This window comes from Staurois parvus, unplaced genomic scaffold (assembly GCF_062004578.1).
Source record: "Staurois parvus isolate SC_StPar_1 unplaced genomic scaffold, SC_StPar_1.0 ptg000716l, whole genome shotgun sequence".
NCBI lineage: Eukaryota > Metazoa > Chordata > Amphibia > Anura > Ranidae > Staurois > Staurois parvus.
Genome location: NW_028318512.1, coordinates 1,377,278 through 1,399,578, shown reverse-complemented (window position 1 = coordinate 1,399,578; position 22,301 = coordinate 1,377,278). Strand labels below are relative to the sequence as shown.

The 22,301-nt window shown below is 37.9% G+C and overlaps 1 protein-coding gene across 1 annotated transcript in view; it reads left to right on the top strand.

Annotated features, from left to right (window-relative positions):
* Nucleotides 1–21,348, top strand: part of LRP1B (LDL receptor related protein 1B) — a 2,076,109-nt gene extending 2,054,761 nt beyond the window's left edge. The window contains exons 91-92 of the mRNA XM_089653623.1: nt 10,006–10,104; nt 12,298–21,348. Of these exons, the coding sequence (XP_089509749.1) occupies nt 10,006–10,104; nt 12,298–12,438 (240 nt within the window). The 3' untranslated portion in view covers nt 12,439–21,348. The remainder of the gene's footprint in view (nt 1–10,005; nt 10,105–12,297) is intronic.
* The last annotated feature ends 953 nt before the right edge of the window (nt 21,349–22,301 follow it).

The following is a 22,301-nucleotide window of genomic DNA, read 5'->3' as shown; positions in this document are numbered from 1 at the left end:
TGCTATTGAAACAAAATTCTCATTATGTTCAGGTATTTTTTTATGCCTTAGGAAGGTTAGGCAAGTGGAAATAAATTGTATATTTGGGCTAAGAGCAATGGAAATAACATGTTGTACTTTACAGCCATTTAACCATTTTACATTGGGTCTCAAAACATAAAAGCATTTGTCATCGCTATAGCTTACCGTTTCTGATAAATGAAGAATGAATCATGCACACTTAAAAGAAATATATACCTTGGCCAAAATTTAAATATGTATTGAATTAGTAAACATAAACATTTATTCTGTAAATTGGTAGCTGTTTGCCTAACTTTGAAATGATCAAACAGAAGTTTTATAAGTTTTATACTGTTTGAGTTACTTATATATAGTGAAAAAGTATTTGCCCCCTTCCTGATTTTTTTTCTGCGTGTTTGTCACACTTAAATGATTCAGATCATCAAACAAATTTTAATATTACACAAACACAGCCCGAGTAAATACAAAATGCAGTTTTTAAATGATATTTAATTTATTAAGGGAAAAAGCTGTACAAACCTGCTTGGCCCTATGTAAAACAGTAAGTGCCCCCCCCCCTCGCTAAATCATGCATGAACTTTGATTACCCACATTTTTTGGAAAGCTTAAATTTCATTTGCCACACCCACGCCTGATTACTGTTGAATCAAGAAATCACTTAATAGAGGCTGTCTGACAAAGTGAAGCACACTAAAAGATTTCAAAAAGCATCACATCATTCCACGATCTACAGAAATTCAACAACAGATGAGAAACAAAGTAATTGGCATGCATCAGTCTGGAAAGGGTTACAAAGCCATCTTTAAGGCTTTGGGACTCCAGTGAAACATGGTGAGAGCCATTATCCACAAATGGAGAAAACTTGAAACAGTCGTGAATTCCCAAGAGAAGCCGGCCTATCAAAATTAATCCAAGAACATAACAATGATTCATCCAGGAGGTCATAAAAGAATCCAGAGCAACATCTAAAGAACTGCAGGCCTCACTTGCCTCAGTTAAGGTCAGTGTTCATGATTCAACAATAAGAAAGAGACCAGGCAAAAATGTCATCCATGGGAGAGTTCTAAGACTAAAGCCACTGCTCACCAAAAAGAACACAAAAGATTGTCTCACATTTGCCAAAAACATTTTGATTATCCTCAAGACTTTTTGGAAAATATTCTGTGGACTGATGAGACAAACGTTGAATCTTTTGGAAGGTGTGCGTCCTGTTACATTTGGCATAAAACAAACAAAACATCTCATAAAAAGAACATCAAACCAATAGTCAAACATAGTGGTGGTAGTGTGACAGTCTGTGGCTGATTTGCAGCTTCAGGTCCTGGACGACTTACCATAATTGATGGAACCATGAATTCTGCGCTCTACCAGAGCAACCTGAAGAAGAATATCCGGCCATCAGTTCGCAAACTCAAGTGAACTTGGGTTATGGACAATGATCCAAAACACATCAGCAAGTCCACTTCTGAATGGCTATAAAAAACAAAATTAAGATTTTAAAGTCACCTAGTCAAAATCCAGACTAAAACTGATTGAGATGCTGTAGCATGACCTTAAAAAGGCTGTTCATGCTCAAAAACCTTCCAGTGTGGCTGAATTAAAGCAATTCTGCAAAGAAGAGTGGTCCAAAATTCCTCCACAGCTATGTGAAAGATTCATTGGCAGTTATCACAAATGCTTGATTGCAGTTGATGCCACCAAGGGTGGCACAACCAGTTAGTAGGTTTAAGGGGCACTTGTTTACATAGGGCCAAGCAGGTTTGGACAGCTTTATTCCCCTAATAAATGAAATCATCATTTAAAAACTGCCTTTTGTATTTTCTCGGGTTATCTTTGTATAATATTAAAATTTGCTTGATAATATGAATCATTTAAGTGTGACAAATATAAAAGAAAAAAAATCAGGAAGGGGGCAAATACTTATATACAGGTGAAAATCGAAAAATAATCATCACAATGACAAATCACGGCTTGAACTATCCTGCTTTGCATGTAATGAGTCTCATATATTAGTTTCACCTTTTAAGTTGCATTACTGAAATAAATTAACTTTTGCACGATATTCAAATTTTTTGAGTTTTACCTGTGTGTGTGTGTGTGTGTATATATATATATATATATATATATATATATATAAATATATATATGAACACACACATATATACTGAGCATATATGGGACCAAATATATTTTTCAATGCCTCGGTAAAATAATCCTGGTTTTGACTTTCAAACCCCAATATGTCCAATTGAAAACGATCTATTATTTATACTTACATCTGACAGACTCTTTTCTAAAGAAATGTGTGTATTTTGTGGACTTTATATCTAGTTCTTGTATGGGGATTAATGTCTAGCCAGTATTGACAGTGCATGTGTAATATGGTTTTTTTTAATCTCATGGCCCTGGTGTAGTTGTCATCATACCTATGGAGAAATAATATACATATTTATTACAATATCCATATTGGTATGTTAAATAATAGATTGTTTCCAGAGGAAAAAGTAAGTGAACTCGTGGAGCTAATATCTTGTCGAACCTCTGTAGTAGCAATGACTTCAAGCAAGCACTTGCAAAAGCTCTGGATCAGACCTGCACAGTGTTCAAGAGGATTTGTTGACCATTCCTCTTTACAAAACTGCTTCAGCTTGGACACATTTATAGGATATCTGATTTGAACAGCTCTATTGAGGTCATTCCACATCATCTCTATGGGGTTAAGGTCTGGGTTCTGACTGTGCAACTCCAGAAGGCACTTTTTCTTTTTATGAAGCCAGTCTGTGGTGGATTTACTTTGGAATTTGGGTGATGTAGCAGGACAATGACCCCAACATCAGACAGTCACTCTGACATTATCCTGTATGAAATTGTGGTTAACATGGGAATTCATTGTCCTTTTGATGATAGCATGTGATCCAGGCCCTAAGGCAGTGGATAAAGTATTTAAAAAGACCTTGCCACCAACACCAGCACTGACAAAAAATGTAGGTAAACAAAAAAATCAAGCAAATCTGGTAGAGGACACAGCGTTCTTCATCCATTGCTTCACCCAGGTTTCTTAGCTGGAAACTGATGGCTCTGAATCCAAAGTGCGCAGAGCTTAGCACTTATGGGTTTCCATGTCACAGAATAGATGGAGGAACAGACAGTCCTCCATCTGTCTCCATCCGGCAACCTGATATGTCGTCTTGTGATCCTGGGCTCTCAGGATATTAAGGTGAGCCTGGGGACCGAGGAAGGAGGTCTCACTGAGGGAGGGAGAGAGCACATGAAAAAACACTGTAGAAGCAACTGGTAGCTTTATAGCCACCAATCACATCTACAATATAGGTGACAACCTGCTCTTAAAAAGTAATCAAACTCATGGCTGCTGTTGCTCATTTTGAGGAGTAAGATGTAATACTTACCTTACTCCTAGTCTCAGCAGGCATTCTCTATCTCTGTGACTGGTCCTCCAAATCCGATCACAGTATTTCCAACGCACAAGTGCCTGAAAATGGCTGTTTGGTATTGCTAGGTGCTTTAGTGATCACGGACTTGGAGCCATGGACACTCAATGTGAGCAAATGTCACAAGTACACCAAGGATTCCTCAAACAGGTCCAAAGTATTATTCTGTGGTTTCATAGTGCAAACAAAGGCAATGTTTTGGAGCCACGCAGGGCCCTATCATCAGGCAAGTGACTTTGGACCTACTTGAGGAATCCTTGGTGTCCTCATCCTCCAAATCCTCTTCTATAACATGCACTGGGCCATGTTTGCACAATTACATCATCAAGAACAATGCAAGTTCACTAGCTCTGCTTGTACAAGAACATGGCAAGGGACCACTCATAAGCTAGAGCTGAGGAGTACTGGATCCCAACAGAGCAAGCAGTAAGGTAAGTATTACATCGTATCCCTCATCCCCTTTGGTTAAACATCATTTAATCTCACAAATATAGGGTTTTTGTCATTTCTTGAGTTGGGTATTAAATGGATATAAGCTTAAGCAGTAACTTCCGTAATGTGTTTATTTCTCGCAGCAACCAAGAAAACCACCATGAGGCATGCCTGAGGCTGCAATCCAGACTCATGGTGGTTTTGTTTGATTCTTTGCGAAATAACAATTCTTGATAGAAGTTGCTGCTTCAGCTTACATCCCTATCATAAGAGGTAATTGTCACTGTGACAGGAAGACTTGGATAGCAAGAGACAGCAGAGCAGAGAGCAGAGTTCTACACCTTCCCAATTTACTAAATTGTGTTTTTATAAAGGTTTTGCTGTCTGTGTCCCTGTTGGAGAGATTTCTCATTCCTTCCTGTCTTGATATACAAGAAGTAGTAGTAGAAAAATTATTTTTTAAACTTTAAGTGGAATTCCAGTCAATAGCTAAGACTAAACATACTCCTACTCCCATTCTAAAGCTATTCTATCTAACCCTGTAAAGAAAAAATTCCTTCACATACCTATTCTGAAGCCGCTTTGGTACAAAGCTGATCTGTCAGCGGCGGTTTCTTTGTGCAGGAGAGATAGCTGACAAAGATGCCTATGGGGGATGTCATCTCCCAGGCATTTCCCAGCCATTGTCATCTTTCTCTCTGCACACGGAAGCCGCCATGAAGACTGGACCAGAGCAGTGGGAGTAGGTTTAACCTTAGTTGGTTATTGACTAGAATTCCACTTTAAGCACTCACCAATAAAATGATGTACATTACACTAATCACATTTAGATTTAGCCAAAAAGCCGTAAGAAGATTTTTAGTATCCTTTAAATGAAGAAATTATTTATATGATGCCATTGCTTTCGTAATAAAAGGAATAGGGTGACCCTTGCATAAATTGGTTGTCTATATTTCCTCTTTGTGACCCCCATGGTGAGAAGGTATAGCGGTTCATTATGTGGTTGGAAGCTCTTAACTTGAGACTAGTGGAGAATTTAATTTGACTAACATTTAACATCATTTACAGCAAGGTCTTTGTAAATGAGTAATTATGGAAAAATGTGACAAATAGTTAGACAGCAAAGAGAAGTGATGACCGGTATAAACAATGCAGTTGGGTAGTTTCCTTATTGGATTTTTCATTACACCTTTTTGTCTTGCTACGCAATTAAAGTGGATCGTGTTGGATGGCTGCACTTCTCTATTGTTATTCCACTAGTGCAGCTTGTTACAGAAGAGCCTGGAGGCCAATTAAAAGCAAACAATACAAATACAATTCTGATATTTGAAGAGCCTATTCCATCCAACAGTGATATGTCAGATTTAGGAGGCTGCCTTGATCACAGATCAATCTCTCATCTCAACAAGACTCAATAGGGAAGATTTCTTCAACTCCATCCACAAGGCCATGTGCAAAAAGTGTACTTTTGTTACAACTGGACTTAAGGGATATGTAAATCCAAAATATTTTCTTAGTTTTGGATGGAGAATGGTTATTTCTACTGTCAGGTATTTTATTTTTCTCTCTGTGTCTCAATGGTGAGACCTCACTTTCTGTCCAAGAGGAGACACAGAAGGAAGTAAGAGGGAGACCTTGTAAAAAAATGTTTGGATTTCCTAAAGTATGAGAATGCAGTTGAGAGTGAAGTGACTGGAACACTTGGCCCACAGGATAATACAAAGGTAACATTAGTCAATTTAATAGCATGGTGTAAAGTTAAGTTAGTTATGTTGGTGCTTGTAATACCTTAAAAAACACCTACACTTTAAAGATTATTTTAAAGCTTATGTGAATTCCTTATTTAAAAAGAAAACTATGAGATGTACAATATATATAAAATGCGCCAGCATGGCTTCCTGTAGGTGTGATTGCAAGATAAGAGGCCGGGGATGTGACCAGGGTAGCATGGATGTACTTACATAGTTAGCATCGTGACAAAACTACAGGAAGCCAAAGTAACTAACAGGATCTCTGGGTATTTAGACAAGTGTTTCTCAACCTTTTTCCAATCAGGGCGCCCTTGAAAACTATTTTCAGTCACGAGGTACCCCTGTGCAAGACTTGGATCACGTTACTGTGTGTCAGGAAATGCACACCAAATCGCACTCATTCCTGACACGCAGACAAATGCTCTGCTCTTTAGGGGTACCCCTATATATTGGCAAATGCGGGGTGTTTTTGGTGTGGTGCAATTTTAAAACTAAGGTCAGGGATGACTTTCCCTGTTTTTCTGCAGGTAAGGCAACCCATTGAAATGAATGGTCTGCCCTACACACAGCCACACAGTTGTGAACCAAGGACCTGTTCATCTATGAGGTTGGATGGCGGTAAAACCACACAATTGAGCTGCTTTTACCACCCCCAACTGCTCCCCCTTTAGCTGCAGAAACAGCAGCTGGGGGGTATACACATGCTGTTGCTGCAGATGGAAGTATACCTCTAGGTTGTTGTGGTGTAGTGATTGATGCTGCTTTTTACGGGGTTAAACTAGGTGGTGAGGAGGCAACATATTGCGGAGGGTCGAGATTAAATGTAAAATACATATACGCACACATGCAAACACACACATATAAACACGCACACAGATATGTGTACGTACACACACACGTACGTACACAGACGTACATACACACACATATGTACACATACGTACACACACACATACACACGTACATATACACACACATATGTACACACACACACGTACACACATACATGTACACATACAAACACACACAGGCACATGTATACAGCATCATGAAACGTTACAGTACCTTAGCTTCTATCACACAGCTGGGTACTGCACTCTAGGGGGAAGCAGAGAGCACAGAAGACACTCCCCTTTCCTTTGCTTTCACCTTGCTGAGCGGTGTGATGGCTCCCAGTGCCGACGTACAGTGCGGCTGGGGATCGGGAGCTCGGGCTCAAGTGACAGCCATTTTTCCCACGGCACCCCTGAAGACCTCTGGCGGTATCCTGGTTGAGAAAGGATGATTTAGAGTGTCTTAAAGCAGACTTCCGGCCCCTGGCCCTCCCCCACAAATAAATAAGACATGAGCAGCTACAAATACTGTAGCTGCTGACTTTTAATATTAGGGCATCTACCTGCTCAGGCAGTCCTCTGGGACCTCTTGAGTTTCCCAGAGGGCTGTGGGGGGTAAACTTCTGGGTCAAATTGTGTCGGTGAACTGAACCGGAAGTGGGATTGGGTATCCGCTCCCCCTCAAAAGGTGCCAAATGTGGCAGTGGAGGGGGGGGGGAGGCAAATAATCAGAGCTTCAACTTTTATGGAATTTTTGTGGACTTTAAATGTATTCTGTAACGTAAAGGAAACATTATGTGGAGTATGAGGAACAGAGGAATGTAGTTCCAAAGTTTAATAATTAGGGTTTACATACACTTTAAAGCCTAGCTCCATTTTTTCAGATTGAATAGAGTTGGAAAGGTTCAGAAACTCTGTAAGTTATTTTTTTTTTTGAAGAATATTCCAAAGTGGTTGAGTATTCTGATCTAATGTGAAAGCAATTTTTGAGGCAGCTCCCATAAGCATGATAGACCCAGATTTTGGCCTCAAGGTAACATCTCAGGATTTGTTGACACATAGAATGTCAACATATGGTTGATAATCCAGGTAAACTTTATTTGTTGCAATAATTTTGTAAAAACTGCCAATGCATTTTGGAAGTTACAAGAGGCCCCTTTAATCAAGGTTATGGATTCTGGACTGAAAAGAAGGTCTGGTAAAAAAACAATTTTGAAAATCCTAGGGCTTTACATTCAGTAACAGCAAAAGTTCTCATCTGATTGCTAGTTGCCTTGCTGAAAGAGGGCACCTTGAAACCTCAAAATGTAATAGGCTGTTTTTACACATTCGGCCTCACGCACACAGAGCTTTAAAAATGTAGCTTTTACAGGGATTTGGTGTTTTTTTTTTCAGCATGTAAAAGCACCTCTATGTTAGAAAATGTTTCATATAGGTGTTTATATGTCTATTAGAAGAAGACCATTTACAAGCACGTTCCAGCAATAATGTAGTCCAATGGCCATAAAAAATTGATATTATGACCAATGGAATCCATTGATGCTCAAACGCTTGCCGCGTCTAAACTTTAAAAAATATTTTTGGGAATTGAGTTTTAATGGTTTGATTACAATCTAAGGAGAATCCATCAACTGTACTATCTTTGGAAGATTTACATCATTTGGGCTATACTAGGAAGTCATTGAGTCAGGATTCTGCATTGCGGTAAAATATATTTCTGCATAATTCTGCAATAAAGTAAAAATTGAGATGTTTAAAAAAATTTTCTTCAGCAAAGTCCTAATATTAGAGACTTGTGCTCAGAAATGATCTACTTCTGTGTAGGTGTGTTCTAATTGTATGCTGTGACGCATTTATATTTGTGTTTTTTTTCCTGTGTGAGTAAGTCTGAATCTCTGCACTCTGTAATTTTTCAATATGGCCAGGAAAACTTGTAGGAGCTTACTGCAACCAATCAGTATACATCCATTCTGAGCTGTCTAAGCTGATGAAAAACAGTCTGAGGATTGTTATGTATAACTGTGCCTCATATGTCATCCCTGGTCTTTGTGCTGATTTTTACAGTGGCAAGAAAAAGTGTGTAAACCCTTTGGAATTAACTGGTTTTCTGTAGTAATTTTCCATAAAATGTGATCTGATTCTAATCTAAGTCCCAACAATAGACAAACACAATGTGCTTAAACTGATGACACGCTAACAATGGCTTGTGTCTTTACTGAACACACCCAATAAACATTCACAGTGCCGGAGGAAAAAGTAAGTGAACTCGTGGAGCTAATATCTTGTCGAACCTCTGTAGTAGCAATGACTTCAAGCAAGCACTTCCAAAAGCTCTGGATCAGACCTGCACAGTGTTCAGGAGGATTTTTTGACCATTCCTCTTTACAAAACTGCTTCAGCTTGGACACATTTATAGGATGTCTGATGTGAACAGCTCTATTGAGGTCATTCCACATCATCTCTATGGGGTTAAGGTCTGGGCTCTGACTGTGCAACTCCAGAAGGCACTTTTTCTTTTTATGAAGCCAGTCTGTGGTGGATTTACTTTGGAATTTGGGTGATGTAGCAGGACAATGACCCCAACATCAGACAGTCACTCTGACATTATCCTGTAGGAAATTGTGGTAAACATGGGAATTCATTGTCCTTTTGATGATAGCATGTGATCCAGGCCCTAAGGCAGTGGATAAAGTATTTAAAAAGACCTTGCCACCAACACCAGCACTGACAAAAAATGTAGGTAAACAAAAAAATCAAGTATTTCAAATACTTACTATCTGTTTTTTTTTACAAAGTTCCTTTGAACTTGCTGGGAAATTTGACTATTACAAGAAAAGTCAATTCCTTAGCACAGCCCACTCTCTCCCTGCATGGCATAGCCCTCTCCTCTTTTGGGATGTCTATATTACTGTCTGTGGTGTCTCAGCTGCTCCGCCCCTACCTTTGCCTCTCTACATAACTTTTTATGCAGCTGCTGGGTGAAGTGGGAAGGGAAATACTATAGAGGGCCACTTGTGTGAGAAATCTAAGTCTGTTGGGTCTGCTGACATCACATACAAGATGGAGGCAACCAGCAGTAGCCTCAGGGCTTTTGAATCTGCAGAAGGGAGGCTTTTACAGGTAAATAACATTCATAAAATATGTTAAATGCACATATAAGCTTATTGGAAATTTTTTGTTGAAATGAATGATCTGGTGACATGGTCTCTTTAACCTGGTCCAGTATACACCATGAACAGCTTACAATATAGGATTTCAGGAGTCAAGTTTGTAGAAATACTTTTACAGCCATTTACTGCTTGGTAAGAATAGTGTAAGAAGTTGATCCGGTTTTCAATTGGTGCTTCTGATTTTAAATGTCACTACAGGGAGGAAAATCTCTTTTAATGATCTGGGACATCATCAAGGATTCTGTTGAGATATGTAGATTACTGTATTGTTTGAAAGGTCTTTTTGTATCTTGCAAAAAAATAATTCTACAGGAACCCCCATACTAATATATTTATTATTTGCATACAGTCCAGGTTCATAGCGGGTGGGCCTACTGCTTTCAAAATAGCCCACACTGCACCTCCTAGCTACCTAAATTCAGATCTGAAAGGACCGCTAGCACCAGGGGTGAGACTCTCTTCACCTGACATTGTCATTGCATGATTATTGCGTGTTTGTATGTTTGTTCTGATTTTACAACTCCATCATCAGATTCTTTTGTTTAATGTGGCAAGGTTCAATGAATGTTTTTCATCATGTGTAATTTTGTGTTCTTGTGAAATTGTTTTAACTAAAAAAAAAATGTAAACATTATATTTACAACACTAGTTCAAAAGAAGATGACTAGAAGAAGGTTACAGGGACAAAGCGAGAATTCTCCTCTTTGGCACTCTACCTCAAGTGGCACTATATTTCCACCCTTGTTCTAATGGCCAACCACATCGCCCCTTCCAAAAACAAATTCCACTATTGGCTACTCACACCAATAAAGTTATCAGCAGGTCTTTCCTCCTCTCCTAGGCATGAGTTGCCCAGTAACGACCCAAAGAACAAAGACCTGGATAAACCAAATCACCAATTTCTCACAACAATACTGGAAGCACTGTTACTTAGGATAGCTACACACGGCCTTTTAAGTATTAGATTGTGAACAGTATGCTAAATAGCATCAAGTAAGCATTTGAAAGTAATTTAAAATCTGAAAAATAATAGATGTGTTCCATTTTAGACTTTGAAAGGTAATAGCATATGGATAATTTATGTTTTCATGTGCTTACTCTTTTCTCATTTTTACATTTTTTTGGAGACTCCTCACTGAAATAGAAGTCCTTGTTTACAGAGCTCAGTAGCTCAAGTTTAAATGTAAATACACAAGTAAATGAACTAGAGCAGTAACTCCACTTCAGCCAGAGGCAACATCTACAAAAAATGCCCCTTTTATATTAACCCTAAATTAATTTTTAAGTTGTAGTCTCATTACAAGGAAAAAGTGACCTCCAGTGGCAGCATCATAGTATACTCAGATGCAACCCTCTAGAAAAGCCTTTTCAACACAGAGGAACCCTTTAAATAAGTTTCCAGTCTCAGGGAATCCCTGCTAAAATTTACTATCTACAACTCTTGATACATTAGCGTGATGGTCAGTGGGAAGAATGCTCCTTACACTTGTGGTCATTGGGAAGAATTCTCCCCTTACAGATAGCTAAAAAAGATCAATGGTGCCAGTAGGAACCTATCTGAGAGGCAGAAAATGCTCATAGCTCAAGGAACCCCTAACAACCTCTGGACGGACATTAGGGTTTCATGGAACCTTGGTTGAGAAACCCTGCTTTAGAATATCAAAACACACAGATTGTAGAAAGTGGAGATAAGAAGGTTGACTGCATGCCTTCTAACACTTGCTCGTCTGGGAGAGCAAAGGAAGCAACAGGAAGCTGTGTTCACTCCAATCATTCATTCACGTACAAGGAAAAAAATATAACCTAAAATGATTGGGTAATCCTAGTTTACACAGCTTTACTATGTGAAAATTCTCCCATTGACAGAAGTTGGCTACTCCTACACTGCCTTTCAGTCCTTTTTAGCACAACAGTATCCTCATGACTGGGAGTGAACAGCAAAATTGAGTTAGCCTTTTATTCCACTGAACATTTGCCTTCCCATTCACCCCAATCGATTTTATTAAAAAGGGAAAAATATGAATATTGGTAAAAATTACTTCACCTTTGGCAACATTTTGTTTACATTTAGGCTAAAATGCAGTAAAGCAGGAGAGTGGATTGAACTGATGTTGCCAGTTCTCCCTAGTCATGTGAATACCGTTGAGCTAGAGATGACTGGACTGGTGACTGGAGAGGTTCTCAGAAACAGAATCTAGCCATTGCTAACCATAGGAAGGAGCTTGGTGAGATAAGGTTCCATCCCATGGGGTTTATGGCATTGACTTGAAAAAGTCATCCAAACTTTTAAGTATTTTAAGCATTTTAAATTAAAAAACTTTTGTAAAGACCAGCCTGTACATAAAAATGTTAATACTTACTTGTCCTGCTGTTTGCACCACTGATCTTCATTTTGTTTTAGAGCTCTCTCTTCGAGTGATCAGCAGTTTATGCAGTAGGACAGGTAAATATTAGTAATTTTCTTTGCAGGCAGGGTTTTTCTTTTCATCTAGTCAATAAGTAACTTTAAGTAAAAAATAATGTACTGAATTTTTATAGGACCCAGCAGTTTTAGATCACCAAATTAAAAATTAATTTCTAAAATATTGCTTTTTTCTGTGCATAATAAAGCATATCTTTTTTTTTTTCACCATCCCAACAGCCAACAAATTACTCCAATCCAGTGTATGCAAAACTTTTTGTGGATGGGCACAACTGTCGGAATTCCTTAATCAGCGTAGAAGAAAGACGTGAACTTCTTCCAAAGAAAATAGAAAATGCTATCCGGGAGACTGTGGCTTAAGCTCCGATGTTCCGTTACCTTTTCTACTCTGTATAAATGTATAAAATATGATTACTTTTCTATGTACCAACAGTATTCTAATTGTTTTGTCATCAGCATTACCTCTTTTTTCATTTTCGGTTTGTTTTGCTGATGACTAGACTGACCATTTGTATGGTATTTTTATGAAAAATAAACTGCACTACAGTACAATTTAAAAGAAAAAAAATATGCTGCTGTAATAGGAGACCGTTTTATTTGCTAAATCGAAGGACACACTCTTCCTTTGTAGGGTAAGAAAATGAAATATTCATTTTATATGAACTTTTTTAGGTTCACTATTGTCTTTTCATTAAATAATCCAAAAAAAAAAACAAAAAAAGAAGACAGTCACTTTGTTAGCGATTGGTTTGAATTGCGATCTTTAGATTATTTTAATTATATATGCAGATATACAGTATGCTTGTATGTGGGTGATAATGATGATTACAACAATTAATACAGACACAATCGATGTGGCAGCCGTCAACAAAGGACTGAAGACTATATGTGAATGGACGTCAAACATGCCTTTTTTTATTTAATTAAAGGGTCGCTTAACAAAAATGATTAGCTGTTTTCTATAAAAGAGGTTTAAATAATGTTGATGGTTTGTTATTGTTTCAAATGTTTATCAGAACAGAAGATGGTGTGCTTAGTTTCCTTTAAATCAGGCATATCAATCTCAAGTGAAACAGTGGGTCATATTGAGAGGACTCAATTTCCAAAGGGCCTGCATTATCATCTACTGAGGGCTGCATCTATTTAATTATAAAAAAAGACAATGGCACCTATGAACTTAACATTGTAGTGAAAAAAATGCAAATGAAAATATGTATTTCCTTATGTAAGGAAGTGCAACTTGTAAACCGGAGAATAGCTAAGGGTATATTTAATGGTTTTAAATCTTAAACCACTGAGGGATGCAAGAAGGCCACATACAGTCCTTGTACTCCAATCAAACATGTCTGCTGTAATGTAATAGAAGAAACTACCAACTATCATTTTGTGCCCTATCTTGCCTCAAATGTCCATGAACGAGCAACAGATTTTTTTTCCATCATATTGATTTTTTTCACGTTTACTGGTGATTTAAAGCAGAACTAAAGTTCTTTTTTCGTTATGCAAATACTCTGAAATTGCAAGTTACATGTAGTGCATTTATGTATATTGCAACTCTGTTTCTTGTGGCTTTCTCAATATGTTGCCCAATTACTGTACAGGCATAGCTGTTTGCATTCTGGGCATTTATACAGATGAACAGAAACAACCTACTGCACTCTAGTGTGGTGTTCAGAGACTAATGGATCCTCACTGTTCACCTCCATTCTAGAGACACGTTACACCCCCATGATTTGCTGCCATCATAGGACTGCGGAAGCGCCAATAACAGATGTACAAGAAAACAAAGAGGGGGCACACTAGTCTAGTGCATTGTCTTTTATAAATCATTTGTTAATAAAAAATTGACAATTGCTATCCAGCAGCCGACTGCCCTATAGCTGCTTTACTGCTGCAGTGCGGTCACTATCTCTCTCTCTCCCTCTCTCTCTCTATATATATATATCTACATACGCGTATATATACGTGATGCTGCACTTCTGGGTAGGGGGTGCGTGCGCTGCCTTTGCCCTGCTTCTGACCAATCACAGCAGAAGCTGATCAACGGGTGCCGGCCCATGGATGACTGCCAACACCCACTGATCAGTGAGGAGACACACTGGACAGAGCTCTCTGGATGTGCTGGATTTTGTTTCCCTGCAAATAATACCCAGCACATCCCTAAGTAAAAGCACCTGAAAGTAAACACAAAAACATTGCTTAGGTATACAGTTAACCCTTTGATCGCCCTAGATGTTTAACCCCATCCCAGCCAGTGTCATTATTACAGTGACAGTGCATATTTTTAGCACTGATTATTATTATTATAATACAGGTTTTATAGAGTGCCAACAGTTTGTGCAGCACTCTAGATCACTCTATTAGTATCACTGGTTCCAACAAAGTGTCAGTTAGTTTCAGATTGTCTGCTGCAAAATCTCAGTCCTACTATAAGATAGTCACTATAAGATAGTCACCATTACTATTAAATAAATAAAGGTTCCAGTATACAGTATATACCATAATTTGTAGATGCTATAACTTTTGCACAAAGCAATCAATATACACTTACTGTGATTTGTTTTATCAAAAATATTTAGAAAATACATATTGGTCTAAATTTAGATTGAAATTTGATTTTTTTTTTGTACATTTTTTATTGGGTATGTTTTTTATTAGAAAGTAAAAAATATTTTTTTTTTCAAAATGTTAGGTCTTTTTTTGTTTAAAGCCCAAAAAAAAAATCAAAAACCCAGTGGTGATTAAATACCACCAAAAGAAAGCTCTGTGTGTGGGCATAAATTTAATTTATGCACAGCATTGTATGACCACACAATTGTTAGTTAAAGTAAAACAGTGCCGTACAGCAAAAAACTACCTGGTCATGAAGGGGGGGGGGGGGGGGGTAAACTTTCCAGAGGTCAAGTGGTTACATTTAATTTATGTACAGCGTTGCATGACCACACAATTGTTAGTTAAAGTAAAACAGTGCCGTATAGCAAAAAGTTACCTGGTCATGAAGGGGGGTAAACTTTCTGGAGGTCAAGTGGTTAAACCCAGAAACATAAATGTATGTAAAATCACCAACTAATTCCAAATCCAGAGACATGAGATCCAATGCACATACTCTCGTACACGGGAAAAAGACACTCAGGTCTGATATGGCTGGTGGGTTTCAAGTGGGGTCCTCTCTTCATCAGAGCCCCCTTACATACACTTATGTTTGTGAGTATAACATCTCATTTTTATTTTAATACTTTTTGATTTTATTCACAATTTGTTTTCTGGGCATTCATTCCTGGGTGAATACCACCCTAAAAGCTAGTGGCAGCCATCCACAGCAGCTGTCAGCCCATAATAGAGATTGATGGTGCTCCTGTGCCTTCTGCCCCTACATAAGCTCCGGAACCTTGTGCACCTCTAAATATCCAAAGTGCATGAGGCAAAGCATATCACTGCACAGAACGATGTGGCTCCTTCCGTTTTTACCTGTGGTCTCCCTTCTCATTCGATTCACAACAGCATTTTGTAAAAAACAACTAACAAGTGACTGATGTAAGAGCAGGAGAGAAGGCGGATTACAGTGGAGACAGAACCATCCCGTTATACTCTACAAAGTAAAAAAGTCATCCCTACAGAGAACTTCCTTTTAAGAAAAAAAATACATCACTTCTGTTAGACAGTAGTATGCTTTCATAACCTCCCACTATTGCTGAGGAGACGTAATTGAACATACTCAGCAAGATGGCATATTTATAACATAAGGCTGAAGCAAAAGATAACATCGATTTGCTATTATGCATGCATGCACAATTTAACTTTCAGAGTCTGCATAAAAAAAAGATACTTTAGTAACTTTATGCTTTAGAAGATTATTCCACCAAATTCTCGAAGGCTTTTGAACAGAATCTATGCATGCTAATCAACATTCGCCACTATCATTTATCTTTAGAGTTTTAGCTCCAAGATCCAACACAAAGGCAAAAAGACTGTTCACTTTGCAAGGTAATTTTTTTTTTTGCTTAGTGAATGTAGTAAAAATATACCCAACCATTGAAAATTAAAAAAACAATCGGTAATGTAGCTTGACGATAGAATTCAGCAGAGCTTCATCTCCTTTCCTAAGCTAAAGGAATTTTCCTTGAAAAGTGAAAGTCCTCTTACCAAGTGAGCAGCCTATTTGCCTTTAGTAAATCAACCTCACTAGTTCCTTTCATGGTCATATCTAGGCAGATTAATGTCTATAGGGGCTGATGGTTGCAGGCCAACCCACCCTGGAGGAATCGCCAATTGTTAGAAAATACGTCCCAATCACGTTTGACAAACATTTGGACACAATTCTTATCCTGACTCAGATTCAATGTAAATACTTACATTACAGCACCGGTAATGAAAGTACAATTTATTTTTATACTTTCAAGAGTAACTATGACTTCAATCTTGCAGTCCCTACAGATCTGACATGTGTCTATGGTTAACCTCTAATACTTACAGTTTTGAACCACATTTATATAAATATCTAATTTTATTTCCACCTCTTTGTGCTAAATTGCACTTTTGAATTAGTTTCAGGCCTTTTTTTTTTAGTTATTTATACAAAGCTCCAAAATAAAAACCTATAAAAAAAAGTTGTGTAAGAAATGGCTTACTGTCCCTCAATGGATTACACTTAGTCTCAAATTCTGAAAAAATGTTCACAAAAACAGTTCCTTTAAGCTATTACAAGTAGGCCAGAATGTATTACAGAGCGGTGTCTATGGTAAAAACGGTTCTATGCCTTATGAATGTCTCAATAGGTATCTGAAAACATAGATCTGGATCATATTGTATTTTACTTTGCTAATTAAATATTTTTAAAAAATCTGTCAGAGCTATATCTAAAGGTTATATTTACATTCATAAAAATGTGCATTTTGACGTAATAGAATTATTTTAAGAATGTAGCTAAAAGAAAAGAGAAAAACTCAGGAAAAAATGTATTTAAACAGTTCTAGATGAATGAGGGGTTTTTGACTCAACTCACGTAGGAAAGTGAACCTGCATTCAATTTGAACATCCAATCATTGGCAGAGGAATATCAAAAAGTTGGAATTTTCTTTGCACAGCATTGGATAATTGAAGTGCATGTAAATTTAATGAGCTATGTGAAAAATATAATCATTTAGTCTTCAATAATGTTAGAGAGGAATATGGACCCTTAGGATACCACTACCCTTGAATTAGTATGCAATAGGAACTGCTGACTGCATCTTTCTCAAACTAAAGTTTTTTAGTCCAGAATTCCTTCAACATGCAATAGTGACACAAACTTTCTGGTAACTATAAAGGAACAACAACAAATGTTTAAAGCTGAACTCCAGGCAGGTGCCTTATATACCTGACACAAACTGATGCCGTTCTGTATTCTTTATTACATCATTAAAGTTATTTTTTAAAATGCAAGCAGTGTAAGTATCTGAAATTTGACTTAGAATTAGCCTTGTGCAGTCCCTGTACACTGGAGCGTAGACTGGGAGAAGCAAAATCCATTGTGCTGAAATGCTCATGCTCTAATAGGGGGCATGCTGATAAGAGAAGAGAGCAGAGTGACAGAGAGATGAGCTCATCAGTTTTTTGCCTCTCCTTTCATTGCCCAGTCACAGGCTTGGGAAGGAACAAAATCTGTAAGCTAAGTAAATCTCAGAAATGGACAGAAAGGAATTCCTTGTAGGGAAAACTGCATATATATATATACATAGTAGAATATATATATATATATATATATATATATATATATATATATATATATATAAAATCTGCGTATTTAGCTATTTGTTTTGGAGAAAAGTCTTAGGCCTCTTTCTCATAGGGTGGCCTCTGCCAGCAGTCTGCTTGGTCAGCGGGGGATCTGTCTGCTGATCCCATAGTCAGGTCCATGTCAGCTCCACTTATGCAGAGTGGATACAGACACAGCCTACTCTCCTCTATGGGTAGTCAGGTGTAAATAGACCGCCTGTTCATTTACAACTGGCTGCCATCCGATCTGCTAGACAGAAGGGAATTGGACTCTCCAGTCTCCTCTATGCAGCAGCAGATGCAAACGGACATGTGTCCATTTACATCTGCATACATCCAATCCAATCTGCTAAAAACAGACAGATGGGGATCCGATCCCCTTACATCTAGCAGATCGGATGTATGCAGATGTAAATGGACATATGTCCATTTGTACCTGCTGCTGCATAGAGGAGACTGGAGAGTCCAAATGGGTCTACCTGAAAAACAGACAAGTGGACCCAATCAGTCCGCTGGTGTGACAGAGGCCTTAGTTTTGAAAAGCACATTCTGCCCCATTGTGACACATCTACAATTTCGTTAAGGTCACTCTTGAAATGAATTATGACCTAAATAGAAGAGAGACAATAGAAAGTAGTGCTGATACTTTTAACCTTCTTTGAACAATAAATATATATTTGCACCCACTACCCGCCAAAGCATGCAAGTTACCGCAAAGGCAGGGTAGACTTACATTTCATCTCAGGGTCCAGTTCTCAGTAATCGTAGAGCAATGTGAACAGATGGGTGCCCTTTCGATGCAAGAAATGGAGTTTATTGACTCTTCCTCAACACTCCAGGGAAAGGGTTAGGGCACAGAACACCCATGGTTTTGGCAGACTCCAAATCAAATACAATAAGTACTTACAGTCTTCACAAAACTTTTAAGCCAACACAGCATTCTGAGGAATCAGCTCCTGACTGTAAGACACTAGTATACTTCTTGATGAGAGAAACTACCACACTTCAGTTGAAGACTAAGCTTCACCTAGATTCTCAGGTTCCCCAGTTGAGCAGAAGTTCCTCCATGGTGCTTCATTCCCATTGTTCAGCATACTAGACCTCAAACCTAAGCAGCTATCCTTGCACATGGCCACCATTTTCAGACTGCAGGCTCTGATTAGGCAGCCTCTTTTTTTTCTAGAGACACTCCTCAGCAGCAAGCTGAAGCAAAAAGTAACCAGAGCCCAAGAGAGACCTAAGAAGGTGAATCCAGCTCAGGCTAACTACAGCTTAGAAAATACTAAATTTGAGGCAGAGTGGCAACACTCGTATGAGTACTACCTTTGCAGAATACATTGTAAACTTTTTTTTTATGAAGACCTTTTTAATAAATATTTGAAGTTGAACTCCTTACAGTTATAAAAGACACAAATGAATGCAGCCCTGTATTTATGAATGTATTAAAGTCAGTGCAAGCAGTGTAAGTACTTTTGTTGGAACTGGCATCAGCTTCTTGCTGTAATGCTTAGACTTGGGAAAAGAGAAGTAGTGCATCGATCCATTCAGTTATGCTAAAAGGAGCATACTGATAAGAGGAGAGAAAAGGGTGACAAAGAGATGAGCCCCTTATTCTGCTCTTTCTCCTTTGACTTTAAGCCTACGTTTATTTTTTTTAAAAATCCGCTCAAGGAATGATACATTGAATGAAAAGTGTTGCTTGTGCTGGTAGCTGCTCTCTTAGTTGAAGTCTTCTTCCCTCACCCTGATCCTATACTCTCTCAGCAGTAATCTTCCAGTTAAAACGAGCCACTGGAGCTGTCATAGGCACTCATTAAGAGTGCTGTTTATGCCCATATGTCCTCCCTTTTCTCCCCTCCATACCTAGAATGTATTATAGCTTCCAGCAATGAAAATCACTATGGAGGAGGAGCTTTCATCCATCTGTTGGAAGCTATAGTACAGCTTCTATGAATAGAGGGCAGTCCAGTGACTTGTATTAATCCTGTAGTATCAAAAGATTACTGCTATGGGGGTTGGGGGAGGATGGAAGATACTTATGCAGGCCATAGATGGGTCGTTTATCGGCTGGATTTTCGTTTGCACAAAAAATCGGCCAATATTCACGCCATTAGTGGGGCCAGCCCGTCGGCCATTTTTTGTGGATCTTCACATTTATTTTTATCGGTCATGCTGGAAAATCCATGAAAAACGGACGTTTTTCATGGACATTGGTAGCAGCATCTGCAATGGGGCTGACCGATTTTGTGTTTATCGGCCGAAAATTTGGCCGATAAACAGCCTGTCTATGGCCTGCCTAAGACAATAGACATCAGCACAAGGATGCTTCTCATTCAATGTAGGTGCATTGTACTGATTAAACAAAATAAATAAATTAAAATAATACAAAAAAAAAAAAATATATATATATATATATTTAACTAAACTTAGGCTGGGGGAGGGACAAGACCTGTAAGTGTTACTGAACTGCAGCAGAGAAAAGTTAGGTCTTCTCCCCTGTCAGGGAGGACTGTGCTGGGGTTGTACAAATCTCAGAACTGGGTGGACAGAAATTCAAATCTTTTAGCAGATAAAGCAGCTCCTCTATGTGTATTTCATCTGTATATTTACCTGATTGCCTGGAGCTCAGCTTTTACCCTACATAGGCCAATATTTTTTGGGAAGAGGTTAACTGTCCTTTTTTTTTTCTTTTACTTCTTGTACAATGTTATATAAATCAAAAAGTGTATTATTTAGTCATCAGAGTGAATAGCTGTACATATTTCTTAAAAAAATATTTATACTATAGATCTTTAAAAGGCACAAAATATGCAGTTACTATGGAATCATACAAAACAGGGCTTCTGAATATTCATTATATACAGTATATATTTTTTATCATAACCAAATAGATTAATTGTGTTACAAGGAAAAAAAAGAAAAAAAAAACTTTTATACTTCGTTTGTTGTACAATGTGCATGCACACTACCTATTTCTAAAATCTGCCATATTGGGGCCTTTATAAATGATTTCATTTATGTAATATTTGTGCAATTTTGCTCGAGAAAGAAAAAGTAGGTTCTGCGTATAAAAGATACCCAAATTCTTGTTTTGTTCTATTAAGTTTACATTTTTCGTCTCCAAGAATTATTCAATTCTGTTTCTATAAAACAGGTTTTATAAAGTATAGACAGAATAGTTGATGGAATGACATAACAAAAATGATGCATATAAACTTAACTGTAGTTTGTAAAGCTTATCACTAACACGTTGGTAGCTCAATAAAGTTCATTTATTTTGTCCACTGAAAGAACGTAAAAATGACAATCAAATCCATCATTGTTTTATGACAAAGACAACCAACAGAAAAGTTTTTGAGAATTTTTGTGCTCATGGTATTTTCAATAGTGAAAGGATGTCCTTGTACTATGCTCATTAAAAGAAACATTGTTTTTTATATTCAAATGTTGCTATGGGTGACTTTTATACTAATTTTTCAAAACACATTTTGTGACATTAAAAAAATTTGAAACTGCTTTTGTAGATAAAATGTCAATGCATTTATCATGCCAGTAACCTTTGTTTTTGTTAGGGTACATGAGCATTGCTTAAAAAAATAACTTTGTTGAGCCTAGTATTGGCAGGTTATCAGTTTTTCTTTAAATTGCAGTTTCTGATTTTTCTTTACTCTTTAATTAGCACAGTAATCATCCCACGAGCCAATGACAGCAGATAATAGGATGGATATTTTAAAATAAGAGCTGAAGGTTGCTTGGCTCAGGGAAGATCTTACTACTGTACAATCCAAGTAATAAAAAGGCAAACATTGTAATACAAAAAAAAAGAAAGCAGAAAAATTATTTGATAAAGACACAATGTTAGCTTGCATAAACAGGGCAAAGTGATAAAGACGCCTCCCTCCCAACCCCCTATACTCACCTTGCAAGAGCCCCAATGCTCTTTCTTCTGTTACATCTGGTGACACTACCTGGCGCTTCTAGGTACAAGGGAGCAGGTGACCTGCTCTGCTGTGACATTGCTTAATAATAGCAGTCAATTTCTAGGCCCAAGAACTGTTACATGACTGAGGGAGTGATATCACCACTAACCTGGGTCATAGACACCGACTGTGATGGAAGGAGTATCAGGGGAGCACACGCAAGGTGAGTAAAAGGGGTTGGGATAAGCCTTTGCAAAGATACTTTCATTTAGATCTGCATGGGCAATATGACAGTGTCTCCTCAAGCCTCAAGATGAATATACCAAACAAGTGACTCAGAATGAATCCAAAACTCCTAAAATGAACCTGTGCTCACCTTAACATAACGTAGATAAACTGAAAGCAAGCATGTGAAGCAGGCACTTACCTGCACATATATTTTCAAAGTTTGTAGTGTCCCAATATCCCTAAAGTCAAGAATGTAAAGAGGAACTTTAAGACAGAACTTTTGGACTTACTTGCTTCTATGGTTCTCTGTTGGTTGTCTAA